This window comes from Megalobrama amblycephala, linkage group LG3 (assembly GCF_018812025.1).
Source record: "Megalobrama amblycephala isolate DHTTF-2021 linkage group LG3, ASM1881202v1, whole genome shotgun sequence".
NCBI lineage: Eukaryota > Metazoa > Chordata > Actinopteri > Cypriniformes > Xenocyprididae > Megalobrama > Megalobrama amblycephala.
The window spans coordinates 30,827,130-30,844,275 of record NC_063046.1 but is presented as its reverse complement, the minus strand read 5'-3'; the positions used below and the strand labels follow the sequence as shown (position 1 = coordinate 30,844,275).

General features: G+C 37.5%; 1 protein-coding gene across 5 annotated transcripts in view; it reads right to left on the bottom strand.

The window, feature by feature from the left end:
• Positions 1 to 971: 971 nt before the first annotated feature.
• ppip5k1a (diphosphoinositol pentakisphosphate kinase 1a) overlaps positions 972 to 17,146 on the bottom strand; it is a 36,784-nt gene continuing 20,609 nt past the window's right edge. For 2 of the 5 annotated variants that reach the window (XM_048185062.1, XM_048185063.1), the window contains exons 22-31: positions 13,543 to 13,650; positions 13,274 to 13,387; positions 13,011 to 13,151; positions 12,787 to 12,880; positions 11,799 to 11,924; positions 10,311 to 10,373; positions 6,655 to 6,834; positions 3,941 to 4,078; positions 3,675 to 3,788; positions 972 to 1,778 (exon numbers count right to left, since the gene is read on the bottom strand). In XM_048185062.1, coding sequence (XP_048041019.1) covers positions 1,189 to 1,778; positions 3,675 to 3,788; positions 3,941 to 4,078; positions 6,655 to 6,834; positions 10,311 to 10,373; positions 11,799 to 11,924; positions 12,787 to 12,880; positions 13,011 to 13,151; positions 13,274 to 13,387; positions 13,543 to 13,650 — 1,668 coding nt within the window. In that variant the 3' untranslated portion in view covers positions 972 to 1,188. The remainder of the gene's footprint in view (positions 1,779 to 3,674; positions 3,789 to 3,940; positions 4,079 to 6,654; positions 6,835 to 10,310; positions 10,374 to 11,798; positions 11,925 to 12,786; positions 12,881 to 13,010; positions 13,152 to 13,273; positions 13,388 to 13,542; positions 13,651 to 17,146) is intronic. The other 3 variants (XM_048185065.1, XM_048185064.1, XM_048185067.1) reach the window with 3 other exon arrangements.

Genomic DNA, 17,146 nt, shown 5'->3' with positions numbered 1-17,146 from the left:
CGCGGCGCCAGTTTCGTTTTTTTCCGTAACTTGAATAGGCAAGGCGTAGGACATTCAGCGTAAGCGTTATGAAGAATGCGGAAGCGGAAAGTGCGTTCAAGGCGATATTTTGTTTATAAAGCATAAACGATTGTATTGTTTTCGAAAATGACCGATCGATTCGCTAGATAAGACCCTTATTACTCATCTGGTATCGTTTAAAGCCCTTGAAGCTGCACTGAAACTGTAATTTTGACCTTCAATCTGTTGGTAGCCATTGAAATCCACTGTAAGGAGAAAAATCCTGGAATGTTTTCCTCATAAACCTTCATTTCTTTTCGACTGACGAAAGAAAGACATGAACATCTTGGATGGCACGGCGGTGAGTAAATTTATCAGGAAAAGTGTATTTAAAAGTGGACTAATCCTTTAACGTGCCAGAACAAATGAAATTTCAGCTTGAGTGTCCGTTCACCATATTTGATGTGCTCTATGTATGTGCATTGATCAATGTTTATATGTGTATAAAAGCCTAAATTAAATCTGTTCATCATATAAAGTGATCACATTTCTTCAGAACACTCAAAGATTTGCTCAATTTTTCAGTTTTCAGTGGAGGGACAGAAATCTCTCAGTTTCGAAGATGAACGAAAGTCTTATGGGTTTGGAACGACATGAGGGCGAGTTACTGATGACAGAATTTTCATTTTTTGGTGAACTAACCCTTTAATATGCATTTAGCTGTTCATTATTCAATAGTTCAGCTTGACTAAGTACTTGAACAAACACAAGCTAGTATCAAATATCACATCCCTTTGAAAAATATCTTCCAGACCAGCTAATGAAGAAAAAAAATGCAGTCATTTGGAGACAAGGAAGATATTATGTGCACATAAAAATGTTTCAGTGTGTCTAACAGCTTACGTTTGATCACTGGCCGTAGGACTAGAGTGATGCGTTACACAGGAAGCATCTCTGAATAACACTACAGAATTAAACACATGGAGAGTTTATTACGATTTTTAACAGGAGCTTCAAGTTCAAAAGGTGACAATCGCAGGGAGGGCCTCCATTTCTTCAACTTCCCTTAAATGACTTAGGCGAATCCCACTTTGACTTGTTTGGGACTTTATGAAGGTCTGAGGCACTAGAGCGAGAGCATGCTGGGATGGGGTGAAGGACTCACGTATGAGGGAGTCTACGTTTCCTTCATGGCTCAGGCACATGTGGAGCTCCCACCTCCAGTGGAGTGCCAGGGTGGGGCAGGGTCCCCGGGCTCCCCCTCCACACATCAACCGTTTCCTGTGTATCAAAGAACTCGTCCGGCTCCTCAGGCGTGAGCGGGGTCTGGGCGCTGGAGCCGGCCTCTGAGCTGCTCTCTCGGAGCTCGAGAAGCACAGGCAGGGAGCTGGGCAGCCCGCAAAAGGACTCCGTTGGCGAACTGTCTGCCAAGAGCGAGTAGGGAGGAGCAGGCTCTGCGGGGGCCAGACTTGACACTTCATTGTGGCAGGGGCTCTCTGTCAGACACTGGCCTGCAGAGTCTGTGCCGTCGACTGCCATTTCACTGGGTTTCTCCAGGATGGGAGATGGTATGGAGGGGTGGGGGTCTTCAGAGGGGAGGCTGGTTTCAGACGTGGAGGACACACAGTGGCTATTGTTGTGAGGGGCCGGGTGGATCTCCTCGCTGCTCTGTGGCGTGAGGGTGATCTTCTCACTGAAGCTGAAGCGTGGAGAGGTGTCAGCCGTGGTGGGAGACGATGGGCCGGCGCTTGACACTGTACTTGAGGGACCACTGCTGTCTGCATGGAGAAATACACAAACACAATTATTTAGCTTATTCTGCAAAACAGGTGCCATTTCTGTCACCCATACATATGTATGTGTAAGAAAAAAAAACTTCAGCAATGAATATTTGATGCCAACTTTTACTACGTGTTACTATAGATGTTGTTCTAAATGCATCAAGAAAAATCCAGTAACTTTATTCTAATTTGGCATGTTTTTTACCATTTCTATCATAATGAGGATGCCTTTTTTGCCTGCTCAACACAGTGTTTTCTCTTCTCTTAGATGTACTAATTTAAAAATATATGAAAATTAAAAGCTAGCATTTGTCCTTATTCTTTCTATTTATTTTATTTTGTGGATTTTAGTGGACATATTGTATTATTAAAATGAATTAGAGTTGTGACTGAAATTGGCATATCAACGCTGTTACCATATATTTTTTCCATTTTAAAGAAATAAAAAAAATTTGTTAGTAGGATAGTGTTAGCTTTTTCTTTGTAGAAAGGGTTCCACTTTATATAAAGTGGCCTTAACTACTATGTACTTAAATTTAAATTAATCATTTGATACAATGCACTTATAGTGTACATACATGTTTTTACATTGTACTTATATTTTAAAAAAACACCTGCATGTAATTACATCTGTAATTAATTTCTGTAATTACATTTATAATTACACTGTTGACCCATCCCTTACACCTTAACCCACCCTTAAACCTACCCATACCACCAAACACCCTAACCTTACCCATATCCCTCCTCAATAGCAGCAAAAGTGTTTTGCACTGCAATATGAACCAAATAAGTACATTGTACTTATTTTTTGATGTAAGTACATGGTAGTTAATGACACCTAATATAAAGTGGGACCGTAAAAAGAAGTAACTTTAAACATACCATTAAAATAAGTACTTGATACAAAAATAATAAACATTAAAAGAATAAAGTACAAACTAAATGTAATGTTTTAGTACTCTTAACTGCATGTTAACTGCAAAGAAATGAAAATGTATTATAGTTTATATTTATATTAAATGCAATTGAATATTAGAGTGCTTTTTTGACGCTTATGTTGGACTTAAGTACATCTTTATAGGTAATTTCATAATTACTTCTATTGTCTTGGTTAAAGTGGTTTAAGTGTCCTGCTGAATGTGCTAACAAGCATTTATGGTAAACTAAATTATATATATGTATTTAAATAAATTTGAAATTACAAATTAGTAATAAAGCTGTTAGTACATTTAAAATATATTAACTTAAAATGTAAAATCACTCTACAGTTAAAATATGTTAGTCAACACGTCAAAATAACTATTTCTTTGCACGACAAAAGATTATAAAACATGATTTAAAATGTACTTTATAGGAAAAAGTGCACTTTTTAAAAGTAGCATTAAGTGGCATTTTATTCCATTAATGTTACATTATCTGCAAGTATAGTTTTTTAAACACATTGTTAAGATTTGAAAAAACACTACAAGTGCACATTCAATACAATTAAGCACACTTCTTTTTTACAAGGGGCTTCAATCTTTATCACCTTTTTGTTTAGTTTAAAATGTCAGCACTGTTACCATGACTTTGTATAGTAAAGAACTGATCATTGAAAAGTGTATACAGTATTTGTAGAAATCAACAGTAAATTCTCATTGTAAGAAGCTCAATCTTGAGCACAAGGCTTGTCAAATAACACTCTCGACCTCTTTACTGTTAACCCTGTTACCTTGCATAATTATAGCCCAACATACAGTACATGAAAATTAAGCTTGAAATGGGACAGTGACAAGAGAAGAGAAATGTTAACATTTAAACATTATTTGATCATTTGGACCATCCAACATATTTAACACATGTTAGTACAATGGGAGTATGATGTGAAGTAGCTTAGGGACCAGTACTCACACCAGGGCGGCCGATCAGAGCGCTGGCGCATTGAAACAGAGGAGGACAGCACTCTGTGAGGCATGTAAGTGTCCCCTGTGGGCTGGTTCTGGGAGTCAAACATGGCTGAGATAGCTACAGAAGGGGAGACAAGCACACATTATATTACATTATATTGGAGTATCAAAAGAACTGAGAGTGACCTAAAATTGACCTAAATGTATGCCATGTTATTTGTCATTTCTCGGGTAACTTAAATTTATGTAGATTGGTGCTATGGCCATCACCTCTGGTTGTCCTGGTGTGGGAATCTCCCGCATTTTCACACACGGCTGTCAGGAACTCATTAACTTGTTTTAGTGAGAGCGAGTTGTGGAGGGTCTCAAGGGGGTAGATGGAGGGCACCATAGAGCAGCCTTCAAAACCTGCAAATGAGAGAAGTGATGAGAGAAAACAGTCCTCAATTCAGACATCAGTGTACACCCAGAAAAACTCAACAGTCTATAACCACTGAACCAATGTCAATAGTCATTCCACCTACTGCCAAACCCTTGTTAGTGACAGAACCACAGACAGAGCGGGAAACATTCAGACGTACATGCACAAAAACAAACACACCTCATCCTCTTACCAATCATTCATTCCTATTACATAGGTAACCTAAATATACATTCAAAAATGAAGGCTAATACTTATTCTGGTAGTAATGTAGCCGCATTCACGCATACAGCTTCAAGTAAAACAAAAAAAGTTCCATTGTTAATTAATTGTTAGTCTCTATGCACTTCTTTAAGTTGAAAAACCAAACTCTTAATGTAGATAAAAGCAACACACATAAATTAGGAGGGAGCTGGCAGAGACAGGAATAAAAACAGGAATGAATGTGAAAACTGCACCTACAGATCATCATATAATCAGTGCATGAATTTTATAAAAGGAGACATGTATTTCAGGACAAATCATCACTTATGACTATTACTTATGAAAATGACCCTGGATTATGGAGAATGTAAATAAAAATGTAAAAAAAAAAGCAAGAGAATGATTATGCATGAAGTAAAAGTGGTTTAAATAATTATTGAAAGTGTAATGCATTAATAATAATTTGGAACAGAAATTACAATATTTATTTTTTCAAATCCCCAGAGGCCTGTGGCATGCAAAACATATGCCACTACCATGCAAGTCAGTCACTGTTACTGTTACTTTGATACGTCAGAAAGTCAATGCGACTGTAAGCTGACACAGTTGCAATCAGATGCCACTGGCATGCTTCTGCCACACAACACACCCCAGCAAACAGCAGCGAGAGATCACTCCTAATGCTTCTCCATCCTCTTCTCTAAACATTAAAACATAGTTCAATCTGTTCTGTCCTCTTTTTAAACACTGGTTTGAATAGTTTGCAAGAGTACCAGCACAGGTGATATTAATTAAATCCATCTGGGACCGTTAATAAAAGTCAACTACAATCTTTAATTAATTTATTAAATTTGGAATTAATTTATCATCAAAGTACAAAAATCCTAAAATATATTACCAACACAGTGGTGGACTTGCAAAGTAAAATATTTTTGCATGTTATTAAGTTCTTTTTCTTTACACTACCATTTAAAAGTTTGGGGTAAGTAAGATTTTTTTTTTTTTTTTTATGCATCTTAAAGACATCTCTTATGCTCACCAAGGCTCCATTTATTTGGTCAAATATACAATAAAAACCAGTAATATTGTGACATTATTACAATTTAAAATACCTGTTTTCACTTTTTTGGGATATAATTTAAAATGTAATTTATTCCTGTGATGGCAAAGCTGAATTTCCAGTCTTCAGCATCACATGATCCTTAATATTGCTTAATATTTTTGTGGAAACCATAATACTCTTGAGATTTTCTATGATGAATAGAAAGTTCAAAAGAACCTTTTGTAACAATGCGAAAGTCTTAACTGTCACTTTTGATCAATTTAAAGGGTTAGTTCAGCCCCAAATGAAAATTCTGTCATTAATTACTCTCCCGCATGTCGTTCTAAACCTGTAAGACTTTCATTCATCTTCGGAACACAAATTAAGATATTTTTAATGAAATCTGAGAGATGTCTGTCCGTCCACTGACGGCCTTTGCAACGACTACTTTGACACTTCAAAAAGTTCATAAAGAGATCGTAAAACGAATCCATATGAATCGAGCGCTTTAGTCCAAATTTTCTGAAGAGACATGATCGCTGATGATGAAAAAAAAGTTTAATTTAGGCTTTTACTCAGATGTAAACATTGATCAGCGAACATGAAGTGGAACTTTGTGTGTTATGCAGCTTCAGGCTTTGCTGATCAATGTTTACATGTGAGTAAAAGCCAAAATTAAATCTGTTCATCATAAAAAACTATCGAGTCTCTTGAAAAAATTTGGACTAAACCGTTCAATTCATATGGGTTAGTTTTATGACCTCTTTATGAACTTTTTGAAGCTTCAAAGTGGTCGTTGCAAAGGCAGTCAATGGAGGGACAGTCATCTCTCAGATTTCATAAAAAAGATCTTCATTTGTGTTCGGAAGATGAACGAAAGTCTTACGAGTTTGGAATGACATGAGGGTGAGTAATTATTAACAGAATTTTCATTTTGGGGTGAACTAACCCTTTAATGTGTCCTTGCTGAATAAATGTATTCATTTCTTTAAAAAACAAATATATTACTGACCCCAAACGTTTGAACGGCAGTGTTTTTTTTACAGGAACACGTCTTTGCAAATTCAACATTTTAGATTAATTACTTTAAGACCAAAGCAAAATTTATTTTTATTTTATTTTTCCTAATAGCCCTAAAAAATACTCACAATCTAAAAAAAAAAACCCCAGAGCTGTGTCAATGCAAGCTGCTTTTTCCAATAACACAAGCATGCTTCAAACAGCAGAGGCACTAGAGCAAAGCTGAGGCGGCTGTGGTAGCGGCCATTACTGCAGTCACGGCACAGCGGGGCACGGAGGGACCTCCGCAGGGCTGACCGTAAAGGTACTCTAGCGGGTCCTGGCCAGAGATTAACCAGTTGCGGAAGAGGCGGAGATGGTAGGAGCATTGATGGAGGTGGTGGGCAAAAGCACTGTCCATGCAGAACGGGTGGCCAATATTGGGGTCGTTGGAAAAGCGCCTCAGCAGCTGGGCTACCTGGTGCTCTTCCAGGGGTTCTGAGGAAGAAGAGGCAGAGCAGGGAAGAGAAGAGTGGGGAGTAGGGGTTGGAAAGCAGACGGGTGAGGGCATGGGGTCCTCATGGGTACAGAGATTACCGTTTCATTACTTAGCATGCTATCAGAAAAACTCTCCACAATAGGTCTGACAGCACTTCTCCACATTTAAACACACCTAAACAAGGGCCTGAGCGACTGGTCACCAGCAGATGATCCCAAGCAAACACACAGCAGCGCTTAAGTCCGTTGTAGTCCATCGCCTTCGTCCACAAATAATGATGTACAGTTCTATGCGCACAGAGTGCAAAGGAAACAGGACCATCTCCTGGAGTCAACATTCATCACTCAAGGCACAAGACCACAAGGGATTCAAGGGACAACTCATTAAGCTATACACAGACATGGTCTACATACCCACACTGACATCTAGAACTTCTAAGCAGATCTATATTTCCTCACACTGTGAGTTCTTGAGCGTGCATACGGACACTGTGTAGTTAGGCCCAGTCGATTAACTCAATCGAGCTGATCGGATTAAAGCTGCAGTGGAATAAAGATCTATCATTACCTGAGCCAGACCACCATAGAGGTGGTTTAACCGCCATGGAAGAAGTGTCATCCTGTGTGCCTAAAGTGAATACAGCGCTCAATGGAGCCAAACAACACCCCCGACCAGACTAGACAATGAGAAGGTCACATCATTACAAAAAAAAATTTACACAAAAACTTTGTGGTCAGTATGATTTTTTTTTTAAATACTTGTATTCAGCAAGGATGCATTAAATTGACCAAAAGTGACAGTGAAGAAATGTGTAATATTACAAAAGATTTCTATTTCTCTTTAACTTTCTATGCATCAAACATTCCTGAAAAAAAATATATCACTGTTTCGACAAAAACAGTAAGAAGCACAAATGTTTTCAACACTGATAAGAAATGTTTCTTGAGCAGCAAATCAGCATATCAGAATGATTTCTGAAGGATCATGTGACACTGAAGACTGGAGTAATGATGCTGAAAATTCAGCTTTGCCATCACAGGAATAAATTACATTTTATAATATATTAAAATAGAAAATAATTATTTTAAATTGTAATATTACTGTTTTTACTGTATTTTTGATCAAATAAATGCAGCCTTGATGAGCATAACAGACTCTTTTTTTTTTTTAAATATTTAAAATCTTTTACTGACCCCAAATTTTTAAGCGCTAACGTAAAGTGAACTTTTACAGACCTTTAACATAGATTGTTGGTAATGTTACTGATTGCTATTAATATAGTTAACAAATCTTCCCTTTTATTCTATTTGAATATTTGATTTTTAAAATAAATAAATAAATTACTAATTTCAATTTATTTTAATACTTTTAAATATTACAAAACAAATTATTGTGTTTGTTTTAAATGTTGCAAAAGAATGCTGTTTATAAAGACAATCTACTTTAGAGCTGAGGCAAAGAAAAATCAGGCTCAGCGGTTCACAGTCTGTCTCATTAGATCATAAACGATGGTTCCAACACACACAGACACACATTTGTTTTCATATCATAGTGTGGATTTTTTTATTTACTTCAGCTGTTTTTATATTAAGTCAGTAAATTATATTTGCTACTCCCGACACTACTCGTTTCAGAAACCTTTTGTCATTTTTGGATTTTAATTGAAATATTATACAATCTCTTTATTAAGCTATTTCATCATGTGCACCATTGGGAGGTGCCCACAACATAGATGATTGCAGGTTTAACTATTCTTGTGGGGACATTTGATACCCACCTGACCCACATTTACACACACTTACTGTGAAAACACAAAAGTATAATAATTAGGCTGAATGAATTGAATTTGTTTACTCATTTCAGAGACATGAAGGAAAGCGAGTATTCTTATTAACTACAGAGACATAAAACAGGTTGGACGAAAGGCTCCTATGTGAAAGGCTTCAAGAGCTGGATGGCTGGGAATGTGTGGTGGGTAGAGAGTGTGGGATCTGGCAAGGGAAGGGGATTGTGTAGGTGGATCAGGGACCATCTTAAGCTTTGCATGAGATGTACTGAACACATACAGCACTGTGTCCAATTCTAAATACACCTACATAACACACTGCAGTAATTCACATCAATTTACAAGCAGTTCTTATCTATTGTTCTTGACCTTTGTTATGACCTCCATTCAGGTTTGTTTATGCTAGACAACATCTCCGGACATCCTCTTGATCACAACATATGCAAGACGATTCTTTTCCCGAGAAAGAAATACACCGATCCTCTTAACCAACATAACATCAACATGCAGATTACGCACAGCACACGTCTATAAATTAAGTGTCGAGAACCACAAAACACACTGGCTGGGAGTTCATCTGTTTCTGCAAGTGTGGTAGGTTATTTTACTCACATTGACTGGAGATTTCAATTTGAAAGGAATGTTAGTCGTTTTTGGCCTCTTTTTCTGTAGACAGACTGTAGGAAGCGCTGAGATTTTAAGCTGCATCCCACGAAGAATCAAAGGGAAGCAGGGTAAAATACAGTACTCCTTGGCTTCGTAACTCAACATTCACAACATTTAACATAATTACAGTGCACAGCCACATTGAATTTAAATAAAAATGGAGAGGAGATAAAGTCAGGTGAACCACTTCCCTGTGAACAATCGCTGTCTGCTATTAAATACTGTCAAAACAGTGAAAAACACTGTCCATTAATACCAGAGCGATGAGAATTGCTAACAGGGGAAAGGTTTAATCACTGGTGTGCTGTCCAGTAGTGGTTCAGATTCATTATCTTGAATAGCTTTTCATAATTGTACACTTGAAAAAAAAAAAATCATTGTCTTAGTATCTCAGTATTTTTGTTATTGTCTCCATAGAAACACCCTTATCACAAGCTAAATTCAATTACTTTACAATATTGCATAAAATAATACAACTTGATTTCAGAAAACATTCTCTCTTTATTTTTCTTAGTAAATTGGCTAATTGTTTTTTAATAGCTTAATTCAATATATTCTCTGACATACACTACTGTTTAAACGGTAGTGCATCTTATGTAATTTTGCTTCCCAAATGTAAAACAAGACAAAAATACTGATTAAGAACATGATATTTTTTGCAGTGTAATACACCCACCGCCCCACAGACTTGTGCACATACAAGCACAGGAAACACAAACACGTGCTTAAACTCATCCACACGAACAGTCATCCGTAAACTGATTAAAATTGAGTAACTGGGTGAGAGTGAGAGTTGTCCGCAAGAGGTTTCAGATAGCGACAGTGGTGTGTGGGAAGGGTAAGAGGCTGGTTGAATGTTTAAAAAGATGATGAAACTGGAGAAGTCGAAGGAAACATGGCAGAAATCACGTGAAAGAAAACAAAACCAACATAAATTTCCGAAATGAAAAGAGGTTTCCATTGACATGCAAAACGAAGGGAGGTGGAGAAAGTGGAAATATACTTGAAGAGAAGCAGACGTACCATTAGTCGGATGCTTTGCAAACGACACAGAAAATCGCTTTACTGCCGGCATAGACAACAACTCTGAGGAAATAAAAAAGGTCACCTGAGTTACCATATTTTTACAGTTCACCTGTACAGGATGGGGATGGTGTTACAGAGCTGAAGGTGTGAGACTGGAATAATAGGGTGAGGAGTGAAGGGCTGGGTTTCTACTGTGATACAGCAGGATACAGACTCGGAAACACTGGGACAGGAAGCAGGAAGAGCAGCGTTTAGTGTCTCAATGTGATTTGACTTTTAGCTAAAGAGTGAGATTTTTTCTTATTATGAGGATGTTAATCTCACAGATAGGTTCAATGAGGCTATTCCTAGCTCAGGTAGAGAGAGAGAGAGAGAGAGAGAGAGAGAGAGAGAGCGAGAGAAAAAAAAAGCTATGTAAGTAAATAGAAAAAAGAAAATGACAATCAGAGGACAGATCTTTATCCTAACTGCTTAACTGTCTTCACAGAGTTGCCACAGTGAATGAGTGGATCTATTTATAACGCTTTAGCAGTAATATTTTGGGCACTTCTCTACTATAAATACAGATGCCATCTTATCAGACGTCATCTCTCAGAACAAACAAAATGGTGGACAGAAGCATGAAAAGCTTGAGACGGTCAAATCAACCCCTCACCTCTGTAATTTAAGCAGCTCTGAGAGCCTGTAGTGTAACAGCAAATGCCTTCACAAGACACAACCACACACAACAGTGAAGACAAAAAGACTGGGGATTGTATTCAAAGACCAGTCCTAGAGACCAGCCAGAGGTTTAAAATGAAGCTAAATGAACAAGCTTGTGTATACGATAGTAACAAATGAGAGAGTAAAGTTATAACTGCAAAACGGCAGTAAAGAAAACAGGACACAGGAAATGGGAACTAAAACAGGGAAAACTCCAAACAATGTCACACTGACACCTTGTGGACAAAGGGTTTCACCACGAGCGTAAAAACTGAACATTCTGGAAGGAATCGGTATGTAAGAGCACTCCAAAGAGTACTGAATTCCAAAGCTAATGGTCATTTTTTCAAATTTAGTAATAATTTCAATACCCATTTAATGGGTAATAATTTGCTGTTCACAAAATCTACATTCTTACCATATTTTTGCTTCAAACTTTTTTGGATTCCTGCAGCGGTACATAAAAATATGTGCTTCCAATTAAAAGAATAAAACATTGCTCGCAAAATATGATAAATGACAAGAAACAAAGATATAATTTCTGAAAGACAATGAATGGTACAGCAGACTCCATGAGCTTTTGGACACCACACATTCAAGACCATGAAAACGAACCAGATGTGAAATGGTGAATATGACAGCAAGATGTATGATACACCATCAGGATCTGATGTAATGAGAGTTCTTAATCCTAAACTTTACAGGAAGTGCCCTTTACCTAGAGTTCCTGCATTGTACACTCTTATTATCTCTATGAAAGAAGGAGCTGGACTGAGCACATACCGTCTTTATAGGTCAAACTGCCCGAAGAGAATTTTTTGCGGTGCGTGCGTGCGTAGTCCTGAAGGTTGGGGGCACTAGAGGAGCCCCCCAGGACGGTGGTGCTGAAGAGACCAGCGCACTGAGAGCCTGCAGAGGGGGTTAGATAATGGATTTAGTGTGCACACCAACCACATGCACTTATTAATCAAAACACAGCAGATACTGCAGAGTGAGAGGATTATAAAGTCATAATATATGACTCATGCCAAAACCGTTACGGTTTGGCAAATATCAATGTCAGGCTAGTAGAGCAAAATCTAATTAACAAAAGACAGAAACAATGTTCTGGTCAGGACAAAATTCAAATAAACTCATATAAGTATATAAATTACCTCTATTAGGAGCAATTACATATATATATATATATATATATATATATATATATATATATATATATATAAATAAAAACTTCAGCAAAACACCGGATGAGTATGATATTAGTGAACATTAGCGTTCACATGTCACATGTCAAATCTACAGATAGTTAGGTATGAAATATGTCGGGACTACATGCAGGATTATTTTGCTCATTTACACCCTTGTCAAATGTATTTTTATCATGCAAAACTTTAAAGTTTCAAAATTGTTGCAAATCCAAGGCTCTTTCTTTCATCTTTGAGCATAAATAATCAACTAAACTGTCATCAGAGACCACAGCACTAAATAAAAACAGTTTAATTAATGCAAACCACAGAATGATCGCTCCAAAATGTATAAAAATGAACAGCAGCATCCCACCAGCACGAAACAAACATCTCTGTCTGTATCTGAAATGTGTTTATACCAATTTCCTTGGTAATGTCAATGCAAGTGGTCAGCTAATGGTTTTTACACCCGAAATAACATGCAATATAGTGTTGCCTTGGATTGAGAGGGTGTGTTCCTGTCAAGGAGAAGAGATAAACAGCAGTTGTTGAGGCTGAGTGAGGGACAGACACACGATACTAACCTAATCCGCTCTGCTTCATCTCTGGAGACTGACGTGAGCAGGAGGGGAAGAGGCGATAGCTGCCCCCTTTAGAGGATGAGCTTTCCGACAGGACCTGTGAAGAGACACAAATGGAACTGATGAATTATGGTACATAAAACCCAGACTGATTCAGACAATTTGACACCACAGAGATTTATTAAAGCACACTGTACAATGGTTGGCATAGAAGGTGGCTGTGATACCTCCATGGAGCCAGTCTTGCGATTCCGGATCAGAGGGGATTTCCTCTGGGTGCTGATGGCCTCAGAAAGGGGCAAAGCGCGGTCAGGCTCATCTCGTGCAAGGTTTTCCAAACTACCAGGGTCTGTTTGCTTTTGGTCATTCTATGGCAACGCACACAAACACAGACGTGGAAAATTTAGAAAACAAGCATAGCTATTATTAGCTGAACAACAATCTAATCCAATACATGAGTAGAAAATGGAACAAACAAAAGTCTGTATACTTCAGCAGAGGCTGGACGGAAGCCAAATCCCATCGGAGCGCTCTCTTCCTCAGATACTTTGACCCCAGGGCTGAAATGCAGTTCCACATGGAAGCGCTCTTCAGAGGATGGGTCCTGAGTTAACACAATTGTCACATTTCTTTGAAAAACTCTTTTGACACTACACAGTCCCCACTCACACAAAACATTGGACAGCTCAGTTACGACAGTTCGCTTATGTTTATTCTGTACCTCAGTGAAGCAGAAAAGATAGTGAGAGCAAGATGTACCTTGTTGTTGTCTTCGTAGAGCATAATGACAATCTGAGTCATGTAGTTGAGCTCAGACACTGCACTTAGATAATCCATGGCTCTCTTCCACTGTTGGTCCTTCTCCTCCTGAAACATCATGTATCCTTTAACAGTTAACTGAAATCACAATCAAAGGTGCTTGCTAAAAAAAAAAAAAAAAAGGGTTATTCTTTTCTCTTATTTTTTGCATTTGTATTTTTGCTCTAGATTTTGTATTACTTTACCCTTGTGAAAATTAAGTACACTTTAGCATACATGATTTTTAAAAAGAGTACTTATGGAAAAATATGCTTTAAAAGAATATGCAAACTGAATGTAATGTTTTCATATGATTAAGTACATGTTAATTGCAGTTAAATGAAAATGGATAATAGTTTAAATTTATATTAAATGCAATTAGCTGAATATTAAAGTGCATTTTTAACACACTTAAAGGGTTAGATCACCCAAAAATGAAATTTATGTTATTAATTACTCACCCTTATGTCGTTCCAAACCCGTAAGAACTTTGTTCATCTTGAGAATACAAATTAACATATTTTGATGAAAGCCAAGAGGTTTTTTTTTATCCCCCATATAAAGCTACGTAATTACAGTCATTCAAGGTCCAGAAAAGTAGTAAAGACATGGTTAATATAGTCAACGTGATTACAGTAGTTCAACCTTAAAGGTGATAAAGAGGATCTTTTCGTCAATTGAGAAACCAAAGACTGTTACTGAGTTTTTGAAATGAGCGCATGCGTAAGAACAACCCCCCCCCTCCTTTCGAGGGAACGCCTCCCAAAACTCGTGCACGAGTATTGGAAAACACGAGTGTTTACCACCGGCATTCGCTGTATCGTGTTAGTGGATACATTATGTCGGACTCACCGCAGGTAACTCATAATCTGCAGTTGTTACTCCTGTCTCCTGACAAAAACATTGCATGCAGCGCCTGTGGAGTGTGGAAAGTTACTGGAGCGCGCAGCCGCGCTCGTCTCTCACAAGGAACGTCATGGCAGTGATTGACAAGCCAGAGGGCCAATCCGCGCACGTCTCTCACAAGGAACGTCACGGCAGTGATTGACAAGCCAGAGGGCCAATCGTTTACGTGATGATCGCATATACAGATGATGTATATTAATCTTTTATCAATTAGTAAAGACAGTTTCAAGTAATATTGCAAAAATGTATAAAACAAAACATCCTCTTTAGCACCTTTAATGTTCTGAAGTGACGAGAATACTTTTTGTGCGAAAAAACAAAACAAAAATAAAGACTTTATTCAACAATTTCTTCTCTACCCTGTCAGTCTCCTACGCAGTTGACATGGTGAACGCAGTGCAGTGGTTCCATGATCAGCGCCGGACAATACTTAGCCGGTGTTCAGACGTAAACAAGGAAGCACTGCACTGTTTTAACTACATCAACTGTGTAGGAGTAGAGAAGAAATAGTTGAACAAGTCGTTATTTTTGTTTTGTTTTTGCGCACAAAAAGTATTCTCGTTGCTTCATAACATCAAGGTTGAACCACTGCAGTCACGTGGACTATTTTAACGATGTCTTTACTACTTTTATGGACTTTGAATGACGGTAATTATGATGCTTTCTATGGGGGATAAAAAAACCTCTTGGATTTCGTCAACAATATTTTAATTTGAAGTTAATTTTAATTCAAAGATGAACAAAGGTTTTACGGGTTTGGAACAACATGAGGGCGAGCAATTGATGATAGAAATTTAATTTTTGGGTGAACTAACCTTTAAATTAGGACTTAAGTACATATTTATAGGTAATTTCATAATTACTTCTATTGTATTTGAAACATGGTTAAGGTGTCCTGCTTTTTAAATAAAGTCACCTTTATTTATATATCGCTTTATAGCAGCTTCACAGTAACAAGAAAACAATTATTCAATGATGCAAACAGAGTTCAATCCTGCTGTAAAGCAGCTCTAAAAAGACAATAGTGTTATTGTTCAGCTGAGGTCAGTTAAGTGTTGATTCAGTTTTGTTCAATAACTGTGTAAAGATCATCAAATATAAAATGAGTTCAATTCAGCTATAAAGCAGCTCTACAGAAAACAGTGATGTCATCATCCAGCTCAGTTCAGGTCTCGTCCAATACTGTCAGTACAGTCAAATCAATAATATTGCTGAATACAGAGATGCAATGATCATGATTCTACATGGCCAATTCAAATTTTTTGTTTGTTTGTTTTACAGGCAAATTGGCTGATTTCGATATCGGTTGCTGTTTTTTTTTTTTTTTTCTTTTAATAAATTTATTTGTTGTTTATTTGCTCTATAACAGGCAAAATGGCCTTGAACAAAAAAAAATCTGTAGCCATTTGAAATTAGAGGCAACCACTGCATTTTAAACACAATCCAAACAAAGATGCTACACACATGTAGCATGAGCAGTTTTTGATTTGAATTAGATTGTATAATTTCAAGCAAAAACAGAACAGTCCGATTTGTGAAATTATGCTACATAAGACACTTGCACAAAACAAAAACAGCAGACGGACTGAATGAAAATGCAAATTCATCCTCTGACAGTAGATGGCGCTTATGGAGCACAACAGTTTCTTTGGTTACTGCTGTACACAAAGCAGCGCTGCACTTATAAAGACTACCTTATATGGAAATAAGAGGAAAAGAAACGGCATCAAAACTTTTCTGAAGACAGTCAGTTCCCTTTAGAGATACATTCATATAAACCCCCACCCCAATTCAATATTTATATTTTTCTTCCTATATTTCAAAGAACCGTGAACAGTGTGCTTGTTGTGCCTGGTTCAATATTTGCTCTGCTGGCTGAATGTGTCCCCAACTAAGCAAGCCATAGCCGACAGTGGCAAGGAACCGGGTGTGTCTCATACGTCCTGAAAAGTGAAGCTGCGGGCTCTTTGATCGCCCCCTGGAGGCTGGATGCAGTACAGGTCATAAACCCCGCCCTCTCAATGCAGTCGAATGAGACTTCAGTGAAAACTTAAAAATAAATTCTGCTTCAAATAAAACTTTCTGAAAGATGGTTTTGGTCATTTAAGGTAGTTGTTATCACGCTGATATATATTCAATTGTTAGTTTTTGTGATGATTTAGATTTTAGCTAGCAATTTGATGCTATAAAAACGGGGCGTGTCGTCATGATTCCAAGTTGATTGACAGCTTGTCTGAGGACTGTCGGAGCTTCGAGAGGAGATTGAAGATGTATTAACTAACTGTTAATTTTCGATTTCTTTGTTATTTAACACCAACAAAATGAGTTGTTCAGCAGTAAACTGTACTAACCGACCTACAGGATCTGACGGATCACTGAACTTTTTTTCTGTAACATTAAATGTGGGCGTTATAAGCTAATTATTAAATGTTATTAGTTAAGATAACACACCTAATGTTAACCATGTCGGGAAAAAGCAGGTGATCGTTATCTGGAAGTTACTTATTATTTTTATGTGTATAAAATAATAATTAGCAGGACAAAACTAATGATAGCCTACTCTAATTACAGCAATCGATCTCCTGTAACGTTAGTGACCTTGATTTAAAATGGCAGGACCATTTCTGACGATTTAGAGTTGTTTCTAGTGGCATATTAT